At 30.8% G+C, this 14,624-nt stretch overlaps 1 protein-coding gene across 1 annotated transcript in view; it reads left to right on the forward strand.

Moving 5' to 3' along the window:
* The first annotated feature begins 654 nt into the window (after positions 1-654).
* Positions 655-14,624, forward strand: part of LOC119602386 (slo-interacting protein 1) — a 118,111-nt gene continuing 104,141 nt past the window's right edge. The window contains exon 1 of the mRNA XM_037953881.1: positions 655-1,464. Within this exon, the coding sequence (XP_037809809.1) occupies positions 1,432-1,464 (33 nt within the window). The 5' untranslated portion in view covers positions 655-1,431. The remainder of the gene's footprint in view (positions 1,465-14,624) is intronic.

A 14,624-nucleotide genomic window follows, 5' to 3' on the forward strand; every position in this document is an offset into this window, starting at 1 on the left:
CTGTCAAAAAAGAAGAATCAATGTTGTTGTGTGCTACAATTTACAAGCACAAAAGCGTATGATGCCTTGACGCGTAGAATGCGTAGAAATCCCTTTCAGGTGGATGTACACAACATACGTTTTACGCGGCAATACGTTATTGGCTTCTGTCTAAAAAAGTTGAAATAGTGTATTTTCATTTAACAAGTTACACATTGTAGTTTGTAACGCGCCTGCCGCGAAAAGTTCACCAAATTTCAACTTTTGACGCTTCAGCTGCTGATCAGGATTGTATTTGGTTTTGTGTAGAATAAGAATAAACTAAAATTAAATAAATTTCTAAAACAATAGAAGCAAAATATTAAAATATACACAAAAACTTAAAATTTGGGTTTTTAAAACAGTAATAGTTTCAAAAATCATTAAAAGAAATATCAAAATGACGCGTGGTGTGTAACTTGCCGCTTATAAAGCGCGAAAATTTTGAAAAATGTATAACGCGTTGCCGCCCCAACGCGTGTTGTATACTTCCACCTTTAAGTAGATATATTTTCTATTTCTGTAAGCGTCATAAGCGGCGCACGAATATGTCAGCTGATTTTGAAAATTTATATTCTATTTTCTATATGTATTTATCAATTTTAATAAACTAAAACGAGTTAAATTGTGAAAATATAATTAAAACACTTAAAAAACGCGAAGTTCTTTGTAAATAAAGCAAATAATTGACGCTTAAGAAGCGTAGCATGTAGCTTGATGCATAGGATGCAAAGAAAATATGAAAAGAACGAAATGCTTTGCCGCGAAGACGCGTAGTTTCGACCTCCCGCTCTACAAAAGTAGAAAGTAGATCTACTTTAAAAATTCTACGCGTCAAGACATCCTACGCTTTTGTTTGCTTATAGCATACAAAACAACATTGATTCTACTTTTTTGACAGCCGCGTAGAATGCGAAGAAGCGTAATACGCTTGGTGTGGACCTGCAGCTTAAATTCTAACAACCGAGTATACATAGATTTTAAATCATAATTAAATTTTAGCTGACTATGTTGCATGCCACAATGTGCCGAAGTCGCCAAACAGAATAGTGCCGCCGTTAATAATTTTGAATAGACTTGGTTCTCTCGTCTAAAAAACAGAACTTTTTGTTGTTAAGTAGAAAAATCTGCATAAAATTCCTGAAAAATTGTTTGTTTTCGTTTTCAAGTTAACATTAAATGTTCCCTTAAAGAAACAAGTATGAACGTGTTTGTGTTTATTTAATATTAAAAATGTTTTAAGATTTTTGTGGTTGTGACAAGGCTTAGAAAAAAGGAAAATGTTTCAATGTTGATTGTGTTATTAAAAAATAAGTCTGCAGTTGCAAACTACCTTTGAGACTTAAATACAATCGAATATCAAAGATTTGCATAATTTTTCGTTCTCTCAACGTTCCTGTTAGTCGAAAAATAATGATGGCCAATGTAAATTTTGTTGTATTAAAGGTACGTACCATATAATAATACGTAAAGGAATTTAAACTCATAAAACCTTTTATGTATGGAAAGAAGGACAATGGTGTGAGTACATTAAATGACTGACTGGCTGTCAGAAGGGTCGCCTGGGAAAAGTGAAAATAAATACATATCAATCTATATAGAGTTAATTTACTTTAATTGTAGCAAATGTCGAAAGTACGCACTCTTAAAAATTCAACTATTGTAATATTTTATTACAAATTATTGTGTTCGGAAAATAATATTTGATATGTATACAAATGAACTACAATTTGTCGGTCAAAGCATATTGGACAAAAGTAACGGTACATATTTATGGAATAAAAAAAATATTTACTCCCTTATAAAAAATTACATTCCTGTAAAAAACTTGAATTTTGGATTTAATAATAACACTTATCATATTCATAATTCAAAAGTATTTATACCCTACACCACTATAGTGGGGAGGGTATTATGCGTTTGTGCTGATGTTTGTAACATCCAAAAATATTGGTCTTACACCCACCTTAAAGTATACCAATCGGCTCAGAATCACTTCCTGAGTCGATTAAGCTATGTCCGTCTGTCTGTGTGTCCATGTAAACCTTGTGCGCACTCTACAGGTCGCAATTTTTGAGATAATTCGATGAAATTTGGAACATGCACTTCTCTTAGTCCAAGGACGAACGCTATTGAAAATAGTTGAAATCGGTCCATTATTTCACCTAGCCCCCATACAACCGGACCCCCCGAATAGGGCTTTTGATCTGATAATTATGTTAAATGATCCACTATCTCTACAAAAATTGGAAAAATTTAGTTTTATATATGTCTTAATAATTATAGTTATTTTGGTAAAGATCGGGCATTATTTGACCCTAGCCCCCATACAAAGTCCCCCTCAGAAAATGACTTGAATGTCAACAATTCACTTATAAACACTAGTATCACGATGAAATTTGGCACAAATGAGTTTTATATTACCATAATTCCCAACAATAAATTTTATAGGGATCGGACCAAGTTTTACCCTAGCCCCCATATAACCGGACCTTCCGATTTGGGCCTTTTAGCTCATAACTTTGTCAAATATACTACTATCTCTCCAAAAATCGGCACAACTAAGTTTGATATTATTATAAATAACACTGTCGATTTTTATAATGATCGGGCATTATTTGACCCTTTCCCCCATACAAAATTCCCTTCAGAAAATGACTTGAATGTCCACAATTCACTTATAAACACTAGTATCACGATGAAATTTGCCACAAATAGATTTTATATAAACATAAATGTCGACATTAAATTTTATAAGGATCGGACCAATTTTTGCCCTAGCCCCCATACAACCGGACCTACCGATTTGGGCCTTTTAGTCATAACTACTATAAATATACTACTATCTTCCCAAAAATTGGAACAACTAAGTTTAATATAATTGTAAATAACACTGTCATTTTTCGCCATGATCGGAAATAAAAAGTAGTCTATTGCCAGACATACAGGAATGTGCTGTGAAAATTTGAAGAAAATCGGTTTAGCCGTTTAGTAGTCTATAACGTTCAAACATACAAAGATATAAACCCACAAACAAACAAACATATAAACATACAAACAAACACACATTGATTTTTATATATGTATATATATAATTCCCAAAAACACATTTTATAAGGATCGGCTCAATTTCTGCCTTAGCCCTCACACATCCGGACCTTCCGATTTCGGCCGTTTATCTTTTAACTACGTCACATACAATGGGTCACACACTATTTTCTGGATCCACTGACGTTGGCTGTTGAAAATGATTGAAATCGGTCTTTTATTTCTCCTAGTCAGCATACAATCGAACATGAACAGACATTATTTGGAACCTATATAAGATTAACAGAAATGCTTTATTATTGAAATTAATCACATTCAATATTCGCAATTGGTGTAGGATATCATATGGTCGGCCACGCCCGACTATAATTTTACTTGTTTTAAATTAAATTGGAAGTAAAGAATAAATGCCACAAAAAAATATTGAATGATCATTTGTTTTTATTGTTGTTACAGTTCGAAGGTGGCCGAAAGTTCGTTAACTCTGATCGATTAATAGTATTTTATTTTAGTATTTATCATAAGGTTTCAAACGATTAATTCTTATGAGTTATAGCATCGATTTTTTATGTGATTCATATTAGGGAGATCGATTCGGCTTTCTTCAAAAACCGGTTTTCGGGATGATCGGACTGTTTTCGTTTATCAACTTTCTTAAAACCGGTTAACCGATTATATTCAAATTTTTATGTACATACAGTGTTGCCATATATTTTTTGAAGAAAACTTTTTATTTTTATGAAAAAAACTTTTTTTCAACAAAAAAAAAACTTTTTTTGTACTAAAATTACAAAATACCCAAGAAAAATTAGTGAAAAAATGAGCAAATTGAGGAATTTTAAATAGCTTAATGATAATTGGTACAGAACTTTTCCTTAACATCAGTAGCAAGGAATTACTGGATATTGTGGTCTGAGACACCATAAATTTACACTTGAAATGTCATGATGAATCTATGTAGATTCTGTGTACTACAAGAGGAAACCTCTGAACTTTTGTAACTACCCGTCATTGGGAACTCGAAACACGAAGATTTTGTCTTACCCAGACCCAGATGATATCTTCAAACACTCACCGATTAATCCATTTATCTTCATGCGCGAATTTGGCCTAGTATGGTGAACCAATGGGCTGCACAAAATCTCTACAATATGGTCGAAGTGCATTGTGTCCTCAACGTCTATTCTAAGGGATTAAGGTCATCAACACCGGTCAATTTTTTTCAGTTTTTAGGAATATCTCGCATATTAATGGTATAAAATATTATTTTGTTAATGGTAAACATTGTTTTTTTATTTTAAACTAATAAAAACTGAAAAACTGTATAAATTTTCAAAAAACTTTTTTTATTGGCATAAAACTTGAAAACTTTTTTGAATCTCAAAAAACTTCCAAAAAAAGGGAAAACTTGACATATGGTAACACTGTGTACATATTTGAAAAGACAATGTAGGTATCATTTCAGAAAATAATTAAATATTAATTACCAGTGTACCAAATATTCATTAATTTATCACTCATGTTCACGTAAATGAAAAAATGCGTTATCACCTGTTCATGTACGAAAAGGACAGTTTTTGATTTAATTCTTGTATGTATTGTTTTGTTTTTTATTTTCATAAACGAAATTGAGAAAAAAAGAGAGAAATATTTTTTTCAAATAAGTTAAAGAGTTTCTTATCGTGCTTTCAACCCCAATTTTTAAATAAATTCACTGTAATGTATTGATGGTGGGGAAGCTAGTTCCTATGCGCATTTCGCCGGTTGCTTAAGCCAGCTCATCAGGAAACCTTTCCCAATATTCTAGGAAAACTAGAAATGTCTTATGAAAGAATTATTTTAAACTCAATAAGAATTCAAAACGCATCTTTCACAAAACATTAAAGTTTTGACAAAACACCAACAATAACAGTGAGTTTATTTTTTCTTACATTCCTTTCTACACTTGGCTGGTTGTTTTCCAACTCTAAATGCAGTTGTAAGGGAAAAAAAAATAAAAAACAAAATAAACAACTTCTATTTTGTTGTTTATAAAAACAACAGAATAGGGTATTCAGTTTTAAATGCACGGGCACTTGCAAATTTAATTTAAAAATTGATTTCGGGATTTTTATTATTTTTTCAAATAAGTTAAAGAGTTTCTTATCGTGCTTTCAACCCCAATTTTTAAATAAATTCACTGTAATGTATTGATGGTGGGGAAGCTAGTTCCTATGCGCATTTCGCCGGTTGCTTAAGCCAGCTCATCAGGAAACCTTTCCCAATATTCTAGGAAAACTAGAAATGTCTTATGAAAGAATTATTTTAAACTCAATAAGAATTCAAAACGCATCTTTCACAAAACATTAAAGTTTTGACAAAACACCAACAATAACAGTGAGTTTATTTTTTCTTACATTCCTTTCTACACTTGGCTGGTTGTTTTCCAACTCTAAATGCAGTTGTAAGGGAAAAAAAAAAAATAAAAACAAAATAAACAACTTCTATTTTGTTGTTTATAAAAACAACAGAATAGGGTATTCAGTTTTAAATGCACGGGCACTTGCAAATTTAATTTAAAAATTGATTTCGGGATTTTTATTATTTTTTCAAATAAGTTAAAGAGTTTCTTATCGTGCTTTCAACCCCAATTTTTAAATAAATTCACTGTAATGTATTGATGGTGGGGAAGCTAGTTCCTATGCGCATTTCGCCGGTTGCTTAAGCCAGCTCATCAGGAAACCTTTCCCAATATTCTAGGAAAACTAGAAATGTCTTATGAAAGAATTATTTTAAACTCAATAAGAATTCAAAACGCATCTTTCACAAAACATTAAAGTTTTGACAAAACACCAACAATAACAGTGAGTTTTTTTTTTTTTTTTTTTTTTTTTTTTTTTTTTTTTTATACATTCCTTTCTACACTTGGCTGGTTGTTTTCCAACTCTAAATGCAGTTGTAAGGGAAAAAAAAAAAAAAAAAACAAAATAAACAACTTCTATTTTTTTATTTATTTTTATTTATACCTATATTTTTGCAAAATTTTCTTAAGTGAATGAGCATAGTTTCATTTTGCGCACTACATTGGAAAATTAAAAGCAAATAATTTTTTCCTTCAGAATGTACATGAATATTCATTGTTCATAAAACACGAACGTTTTTGCAATAATTTATATACAGCTGCGTTCACAAAAATTGAAGTGAGACTTAAAAATTATTGTGCTGCTTATTTTTAAAAAGAAACATTAATTTATTTATTCAAAGTAATATAAAAAGCCTTCAAGGCCAATAATTATATACATATTACAGATGTAATACCCAAATAAATATATATTTACATATGTACTTATCTCTACATTATAAAATAGATAACTACTTGGCTCCCCAGCCAAATGATTTTTTAAAAATAATTATAAAAATTATAAGAGTCCCATAAGTATTAGCAAATAACAGATTATCAGCTTAGAGTATTACAAAAGTCTATTAAAATCAAAATAAAACATTAACCCATAATAATTCTTCAGGTTGATCATTGTAGAAACTAAATTGCAGCCAGTTTGAGAAAAAATCATTAACAGTTTCAAGCGAAAGGCATTATTAGAATAAGAAAAAATGCGAAGATCCAAAGGTAAATAATTCCGAATTCTAGCTACCTTTACAATAAAAGAGCTCAAACAAACCTCATCTGATTCTAGGTGTAATAATTTGGGGATTTCTAGTAGAGTGTGAGAAGGAAAACTCCGAACAAAGGCGATAAGGCAAGCCAGTTTTAATAACTCTATAAAAAAGAGTAACCTACGTATATCCATAAAGTGTCTAAAATAACATCCCAAGAATGTTCTCACAAATTCCGAAATGTGAACCCACCTACGAACTTTATAAACATAACGCACTATAATATTAACTAGACGATTAAGCTTAGTTGTTACACAAGATACAGTACCAGTCACCACCTCAAGACCATAAAATATATGTGGCATCAAGAGAGCGTAAGCCAATTTATACCTTATCTGACAAGGTAAATATATTATATTAGAATATATTCGGCGCATACTTCACAAAACTCTACCAAATACATTATTAACATGACACTCAAAGTTCAATAGATAGTCAATATATACACCTAAGCATTTAATATTGTCGACAAATGTTATTCTCTCGCCACCAATTAAAATATTCAACAAAGGTCCAGTACTACCAAAAAGTATTGCCTTAGTCTTAGAGAAATTAACTAATAGAGAATTATTTGATGACCACTGCAAAAAACGGGCTAAAAATTATTTTAATAATTTTTATATAAAAGTTTTCTATAACATGCAATATTATCGCGATTTGTCAAAATTTCCATAACAATGATTTAAAGAACAATGTTCTGTTTAAGATAATGTAATACAAATGCAAAAATGTTGGCAAAAATATTAATTTTCTCATATAGAAAATGTAAAATAAATCCCGGGATTTTTTCGGGATTAGGATATCCCGAAACCCGGGATTTTTCAAAATAAATCCCAGGATTTGTTTCAAAAACTGTTTTTATTTTCTTTTTTTGAGCCATAATTTTCATTAATTTGAAAATTACGATCTTATTTTATTTTCAACTCATGCAAAACAAAATTCCGCAGAGCTAATTTTATACATATTTGAACCTTTTATTTTTTAAAGTGGTATGATTCCATACACATAGCACATATAAATTTATTTATTCACTTCGTTTTTATACCCTACACCACTTTAGTGTAGGGCCAATATTTGCCCTAGCCCCCATACAACTGAACCCCCCGAATAGGTCTTTTAAGTTCATAATTATGTTCAATATACTCGTATCTCGACAAAAAGCTGCAAAGCCAAGTTCTATACTAGCCTTCATGACCCTGATGTATTTTTTGATAATACGGCCTCATTTGACCCTAGCTCCTATACAAAGCCCCCTTCAAAATATGACTTAAATATAAACAAAATATGACTTAAATTTATTCAACAAAAAATAGCTATAGTATATCTGAGGCAAGGTACAATTCAACTTAGATGCTTTATTATGAACAATAAATCACATTTTATTTTTATAACTGGTGTAGGGTATTATATGGTAGGCTTCGCCCAACTATAACTTCTTACTTGTTAACACATCGAAATGTTGGTCGTAGACCGACCCAAAAAGTATACACATTCTGTGTATGTAAGCTGAAAATACGAGTTAGAAGACTCATTCTATTTGGGCTGCAAATTTGGACCAAAATTGACACAAGAAAACCTAATTGGACCTCCTCTGAAAATCACATTGATGCTGATATTAATATAAATACATTACAATATTTTGATGGTGGGTATTTAATTTCGGCACAGTCGAATACAAACTTTATTTTTCAATACTAGAGGATTTTACATTTCTAACTTTCTACAAATCTGAGTGATACCGGTAAAGGTAAATTACCTTGTTCTGAATGCACATAAAATTTTAAATTAATACTACTCATGGCGAATCTGGCAACGCTGCCATGAGTAATTAGCAAAAGTTTTTGTGCTAAGAAAAATAATTAAAAATTAAAAAGTTTTATGTTTTAAAGTAGCATTTTGTATCTAATAATCTAAAAAAAGAACATTTTGTTTAATAAAAGTTTTATTTATTGAGTGCGCTTTTGTTTTGTTAAAAAAGTAAACAAACAAAAATAAATAAATACAATACAACGTACAATAACAGCTTGTAATTGGTAGCACTGTTTAGTGTTTGGTGTTATTACTGATTGGTTGCAGTTTATTTACTTTTTGCACAAGGAATAATCATTTAAAAAGCCTGTGTTACCCGATTGGATTTTTATTGGAGTACTCATTTATTTGCAACACGTCTCTTCCGTTTGGCTACTCTTCAAAGTACATATTTGGTTAATTTTGAGACACCAGTTGTTTCATCTGCTGTTGTTTATATCGGGGCTGGGATTTGCAGTGTATTTAAAATTGTACTATGGCTCCACACAGTGAGAATTTTAAATGTCCACAGTGTGACAAAAATGTTACCAAGACCCAAAGAAGTGTTGGTTGTGCTTATTGTGGTGAATACTTTCATATAAAATGTGCCGACATTTCCTTAGAACAACATAGTATTTTATTAAAAAATAAAGTTTTAAAGTATATCTGAAAGAGAGATTGAATGAGAAATTTTCTGAATTATCAAATTCTCAACCAATCTGTGATGTAGAACTGATAAAATCTGATTTGAAACATTGTTTCGATGTAGTCAAAGTGGTTGATAATGCGGCCAATAGCAAATTAATTAAACTTGAAACTCAGGCGAGTATATTGCAAAGAAGGCTAAATAGAGCAAATGTTGTTATCTGGGGGCTGCCTAAAAAAATTAAGGATCTTCGTACTCCTGTTAGAAAAATTTTTTCTTTGTGCAATGTGTCAGTATCGGATACGGATCTTCAGCATTGCACTTATTTTGCTGGCGGTAAAGCTGTTTTGGTAAAGTTTAATTCAATTCAGGTTCGGGATATTGTTATGTTTAATTACAACAAAGCTAGAAACATAAAGCTAAGTGATGTCATTCCCTCTTCTGTTCATTCTAAAATAATTATAAATGATCATTTAACTGATGCAGCAAGAAAGTTGATTTCTGTATGTCGGAGGCTGAGAAATGAAGGAAAATTTGTTAAATATAAATTCAAAAACTATGATATTCCGAAAGCTAGCATTACAATGAATGATGGGTCGGTGAAGTTGCTCTCTTATAATCAATGTATTGAACTATTTGGCGATTTAAATAACTGCTCACTTTCTCCAATTAATACTTCCAATCCCAGTTTTTTGTCAACATAACGTTTTTTTTTTGTTTGTTATTTATTATGATTGATCTCGTTTCCTTATTTTCGTATTTATTACTTATTTATATTTATTTATTGTGTTTTAAATTTATTTTTATTATAGTATTTTTATTGCACACTTGTCCCTCCATTTACGCAGTATTTTTTGTTTTATACATATATGTATGTATGTATGTATGTATGTATGTATGTATGTATGTATGTATGTATGTATGTATGTATGTATGTAGTATGTATGTATGTATGTTGTATGTATGTATGTATGTATGTATGTATGATGTATGTATGTATGTATGTATGTATGTATGTATGTATGTATGTATGTATGTATGTATGTATGTATGTATGTATGTATGTATGATGTATGTATGTATGTAGTATGTATGTATGTATGTATGTATGTATGTATGTATGTAGTATGTATGTATGTAGTATGTATGTATGTATGTATGTATGTATGTATGTATGTATGTAGTATGTATGTAGTATGTATGTGTGTATGTATGTATGTATGTATGTATGTATGTATGTATGTATGTATGTATGTATGTATGTATGTATGTAGTATGTATTGTATGTATGTGATGTATGTAGTATGTATGTATGTATGTATGTATGTATGTAGTATGTAGTATGTATGTATGTTATGTATGTGTATGTTATGTGCACATTCCTTTTTTAAGTTTTTATTCCAATTAACACGTAATTACTGGCGTTTTTAATTTGTTTAATATACACATGCATATGCTTGTATGTATGTATGCATGTGTATGTTATGTACACTTTGCTTTTTTTTAAGTTTTTATTGCAATTAACTCATAATTACTGGCGTTTTTAAATTTGTTTAATGTACACATACATATATTTATTTATATCTATGTAAATTGAGTGGCATTTGTGTCTCCTTTTTCAAAAATTTATATTTTGTTTCTTTTTTTATAATATTGATTGTTATTTTGGAAGTTGTATATAACAATTTAATTTATTTTTTTCTTTTTAATTATTTTTTTTAAGCATTTTTACATTTTTAAATATTTGTCATGTCTGCTCGAGATAATCTTGGTTACGTTGTAAGTGACAATAGCTTATTACGATCTCAACTATCTGTTTTCAATAGAAATTTTAATGTGGCCCACCTTAATTGTACAAGCTTTAACTTAAATCCGAACTCTACTAAATTTGCAGAGATCAAACGTCTGCTCGATGGTGGATTTCTAGATGTTTTCGGTTTAAGTGAAACATGGTTAAGGGAAACAGTTTCCACTAGTGTCATTGATATTTCAGGATATGTGTGTGTTAGAAATGATCGGCCATGTGGTAGGGGTGGTGGTGTTGCTCTTTACATTTCTAGGAATATTGAGTATAGAGTTGTATATATAGGTCAAAATTATGGAGTAGTTGAGTGTCTGTTTGTTGAAGTTGTTTTTGGTGATGTCAAGGTTTTAGTGGGGACAGTTTATCTTCCTCATGGTGATTTTGCTTCACTTGAGGGTGAAATATCTGACATTCTTGTTCGATATTCAAACATTGTTATTATGGGTGATTTTAATAATAATTTGTTTGATCCGGTAAAGTCTTTGAGAGTTAGGAATATTTGTCATGGTTTAAATCTTTCTCCTATTCACAATTCAATGCCTACTCATTTTGATGTTCGTCATAATTCAACTTCTTTATTGGATTTTTTTTTGGTGTCTTCTCCGGATTTGGTGGAGAAATCTGACCAATTTCAGTGTCCGGGAATAACTCGTCATTCTTTAATTTTTTTGTCGTTTAAGGTGCCGCGACAGGTTGCTGCACAATTTTATAAATTCTATGATTATGATGCAGTCAACATGACCTCATTGGAAGCCATGATGTTGGATTGTGACTTTGGTAGCATGTATTTAACTGATAATGTTGATGAGGAATTGGGAATTTGAAATGAAAATATGCAGTTGTTACATTCTGTTGTTCCTTTAAAACGGCGAATGGTTCGTACTCATGGTGATGATTGGATTAAGGCGCCTGAAATAGGTTATCATTTGTCAATTAGAGACCTGGCCTATAGGGCATATTTACATAATAGAAATGAAAGTAATTGGAGAATATTCTGTCGATGTAGAAATAAGGCTAAGTCAGTTATTAGAAAATATAAGTGAAGGGCGCATAGTGCATTGTTCGAAGATGGTGACAGTAAGAAGATTTGGTCTATTTTGAATAGGAATGGGGTTGTGGATGGGACTGATAAGTATAATGATGTTGATCCTGATGATTTAAACGATGCTTTCTCCTCTAATCAGTCTGTTGATTCTAATGGCTTTGTAGATTTTTCCGGTATTTCATATGATGGATTTTCTTTTCGTTCTGTAGATATTTATGAAATGTTTGATGCCTTTGATCTGATAAAGTCAACTGCTGTTGGTTATGATCGTTTTACGCTCAAGTTTCTTAGACTTTTAATGCCATTAGTTGGTAATCATATATTACATTTAGTTAATATGATTTTAACTACTTCAACTTTTCCATTGTTATGGAAAATTGCTAAGGTTATTCCTATAAGGAAGAACAGTGTTTTAATTGGTCGTGATGAATTTAGACCTATATCATTATTGCCTATCTTATCAAAGATGGTTGAGCATCTAATGAAGAATCAACTTGTTCAACATATTGATGAAAATCAACTGCTTCATGATTGTCAATCGGGTTTTAGGTGCAATAAAAGTACAACATCCTTGCTTCTTGGTTTAACTGACAACATTAGGAGTAATCTTTCTGGAAAAGGTATTTGTGTTTTATTATCTTTGGATTTTGCTAAAGCCTTTGATAGAGTAAATCATTTGCTTTTAATTAATAAGTTGCATAGATATTATGATTTCTCCAGATCAGCTTGTAGGCTAATATATTCTTATCTATCTAATAGAATGCAGTATGTTTATTGTAATAGTCGTAATTCTGGAATGCTGCCAGTTTATAGTGGGGTTCCGCAGGGATCTGTTCTTGGTCCGCTACTTTTCATTATGTTTATGAATGATCTTTTCAGTGTGGTTTCTAGCAATATGTGTTCATTATGTTTATGAATGATCTTTTCAGTGTGGTTTCTAGCAATATGTGTCTTCCATTTTCATTTGCGGATGATGTTCAGCTGCTGTTCAAAGGAGATGCTGTATTTTCTGATGTTTTGCAAAGTATGATTAACTTTACTGTTGGACTGCTTTTGAATTGGGTTACTGATAATCGTCTTTCTATAAATACGGATAAGACTAAGGCAATGTTTTTCGGTAAATGTACAATTTTTTTTTACAATTTTTCAGTTAACTTTGATGGTATAATGATAGAGTTTGTTGATAGACTTAAGTGTCTTGGTGTAATTATTGATACTGGTTTGAGCTTTGAGGGTCATGTTAACACTGTTATTTCTTGGATTAATTTTACTTTACGTTTTTTGTTTTTATTTTACTTTAGATTTGTTGTTGCCTTTTCATGTTAGAAAGAGAGTTGTTCATGCACTGATAATGCCTATATTTTTGTATGCCTTAGAGGTATTTTCTGGTACCTTTGGCTGTCATAAGAAAACTTAGGTTAGCTTTTAATCGAGTTATTAGGTACCTATATTCCCTTAGAATGTCACAGCATGTTTCGTCTTATGTCTCAGATTTCTTGTGGTTTTCCTTTATGGAATTTATAAATATAGAAATTTGTTACACTTTTATAATTCATATAAATTGCAGACTCTAGGATATTTAATTAGTTTGTTTCAATTCTGTAGATCTACTAGGAGTAGACAGCTGAAAATACCTAAACTGACTCCGATATTGGAACGTTCATTTTCTGTTAGAGTGGCGCAAACTTATAATAAGTTGCCTATTTCCCTGAGAATATTTGATTTTTCTGCTAATACATATAGAATGAAGCTATTTCAAGAACTCGCTTGTAATTGTTTGATTCTGTAGGTATTATTGAATTGAAATCTTTTTTTTGTGAAATTTGTTTCTGGTTATATATTTGTATTACTCTTGCGCATGATGAGTATTTCATGGTTGGATTTTGTTGGCAAATTTATTCAATGTCTTGCAGTGTACTATTTTATGGTTTGTGATAGTGTCCTGATTTCTTGATTTTTGTATGTTACATTGGTATCAAACTTGTAATTCTTGACATATGATGCGATGTGTTGATGTATTTTGATGTTATGTAGATGCCTGATTGCTCTACTTTCTTTTTTTTTTTCTCATGATGCAGATGGGCAATATGTGAATATTTGTTTTGTGCTTGCACTTTTCTTTGACATTTAGAGGAACAATGATTATTTTTGTTGTATGGTTTTATTAAAGTGGATTTTCAGAGTGTTTCAGTGTTTCCATGTTTCTTAAAGAAATTAAATTTTATCTTTAATTGTAACTTTATATTTAATTGTATTTGTACTCTTTCTTATGCTATGGTAGTGGATTGGGCGTTGTGGCTTATGTTTAACTGATCAATATTGTTTCCTTTTTCTTATCATCATTTTAGGATGAATGATCTTCAGTGTCCCAGTTTTATATGTGGTTTTTGCTCTGGAATCATACTTTGTATAATTGCGGGAAATTCTGCATTAATTTCTTAATAGAAGCTTTTCATTATCTGTGATATATTGTGTAGGATCCGTATTGTTTGATTACATTTTTAATGATATTTCATTCTCTGGTGAACAGTGGTGTATTATATATGGGTCTCTCTTAGCCGTAAATTTAAATTTCGGAATTCTACAATGACGACTACTTTTATTACATATTAAGGGTTTTC

This window comes from Lucilia sericata, unplaced genomic scaffold (genome assembly GCF_015586225.1).
Source record: "Lucilia sericata isolate MDLA Ls3-8-SP2 unplaced genomic scaffold, ASM1558622v1 Contig000225F_arrow, whole genome shotgun sequence".
Taxonomy (NCBI): domain Eukaryota; kingdom Metazoa; phylum Arthropoda; class Insecta; order Diptera; family Calliphoridae; genus Lucilia; species Lucilia sericata.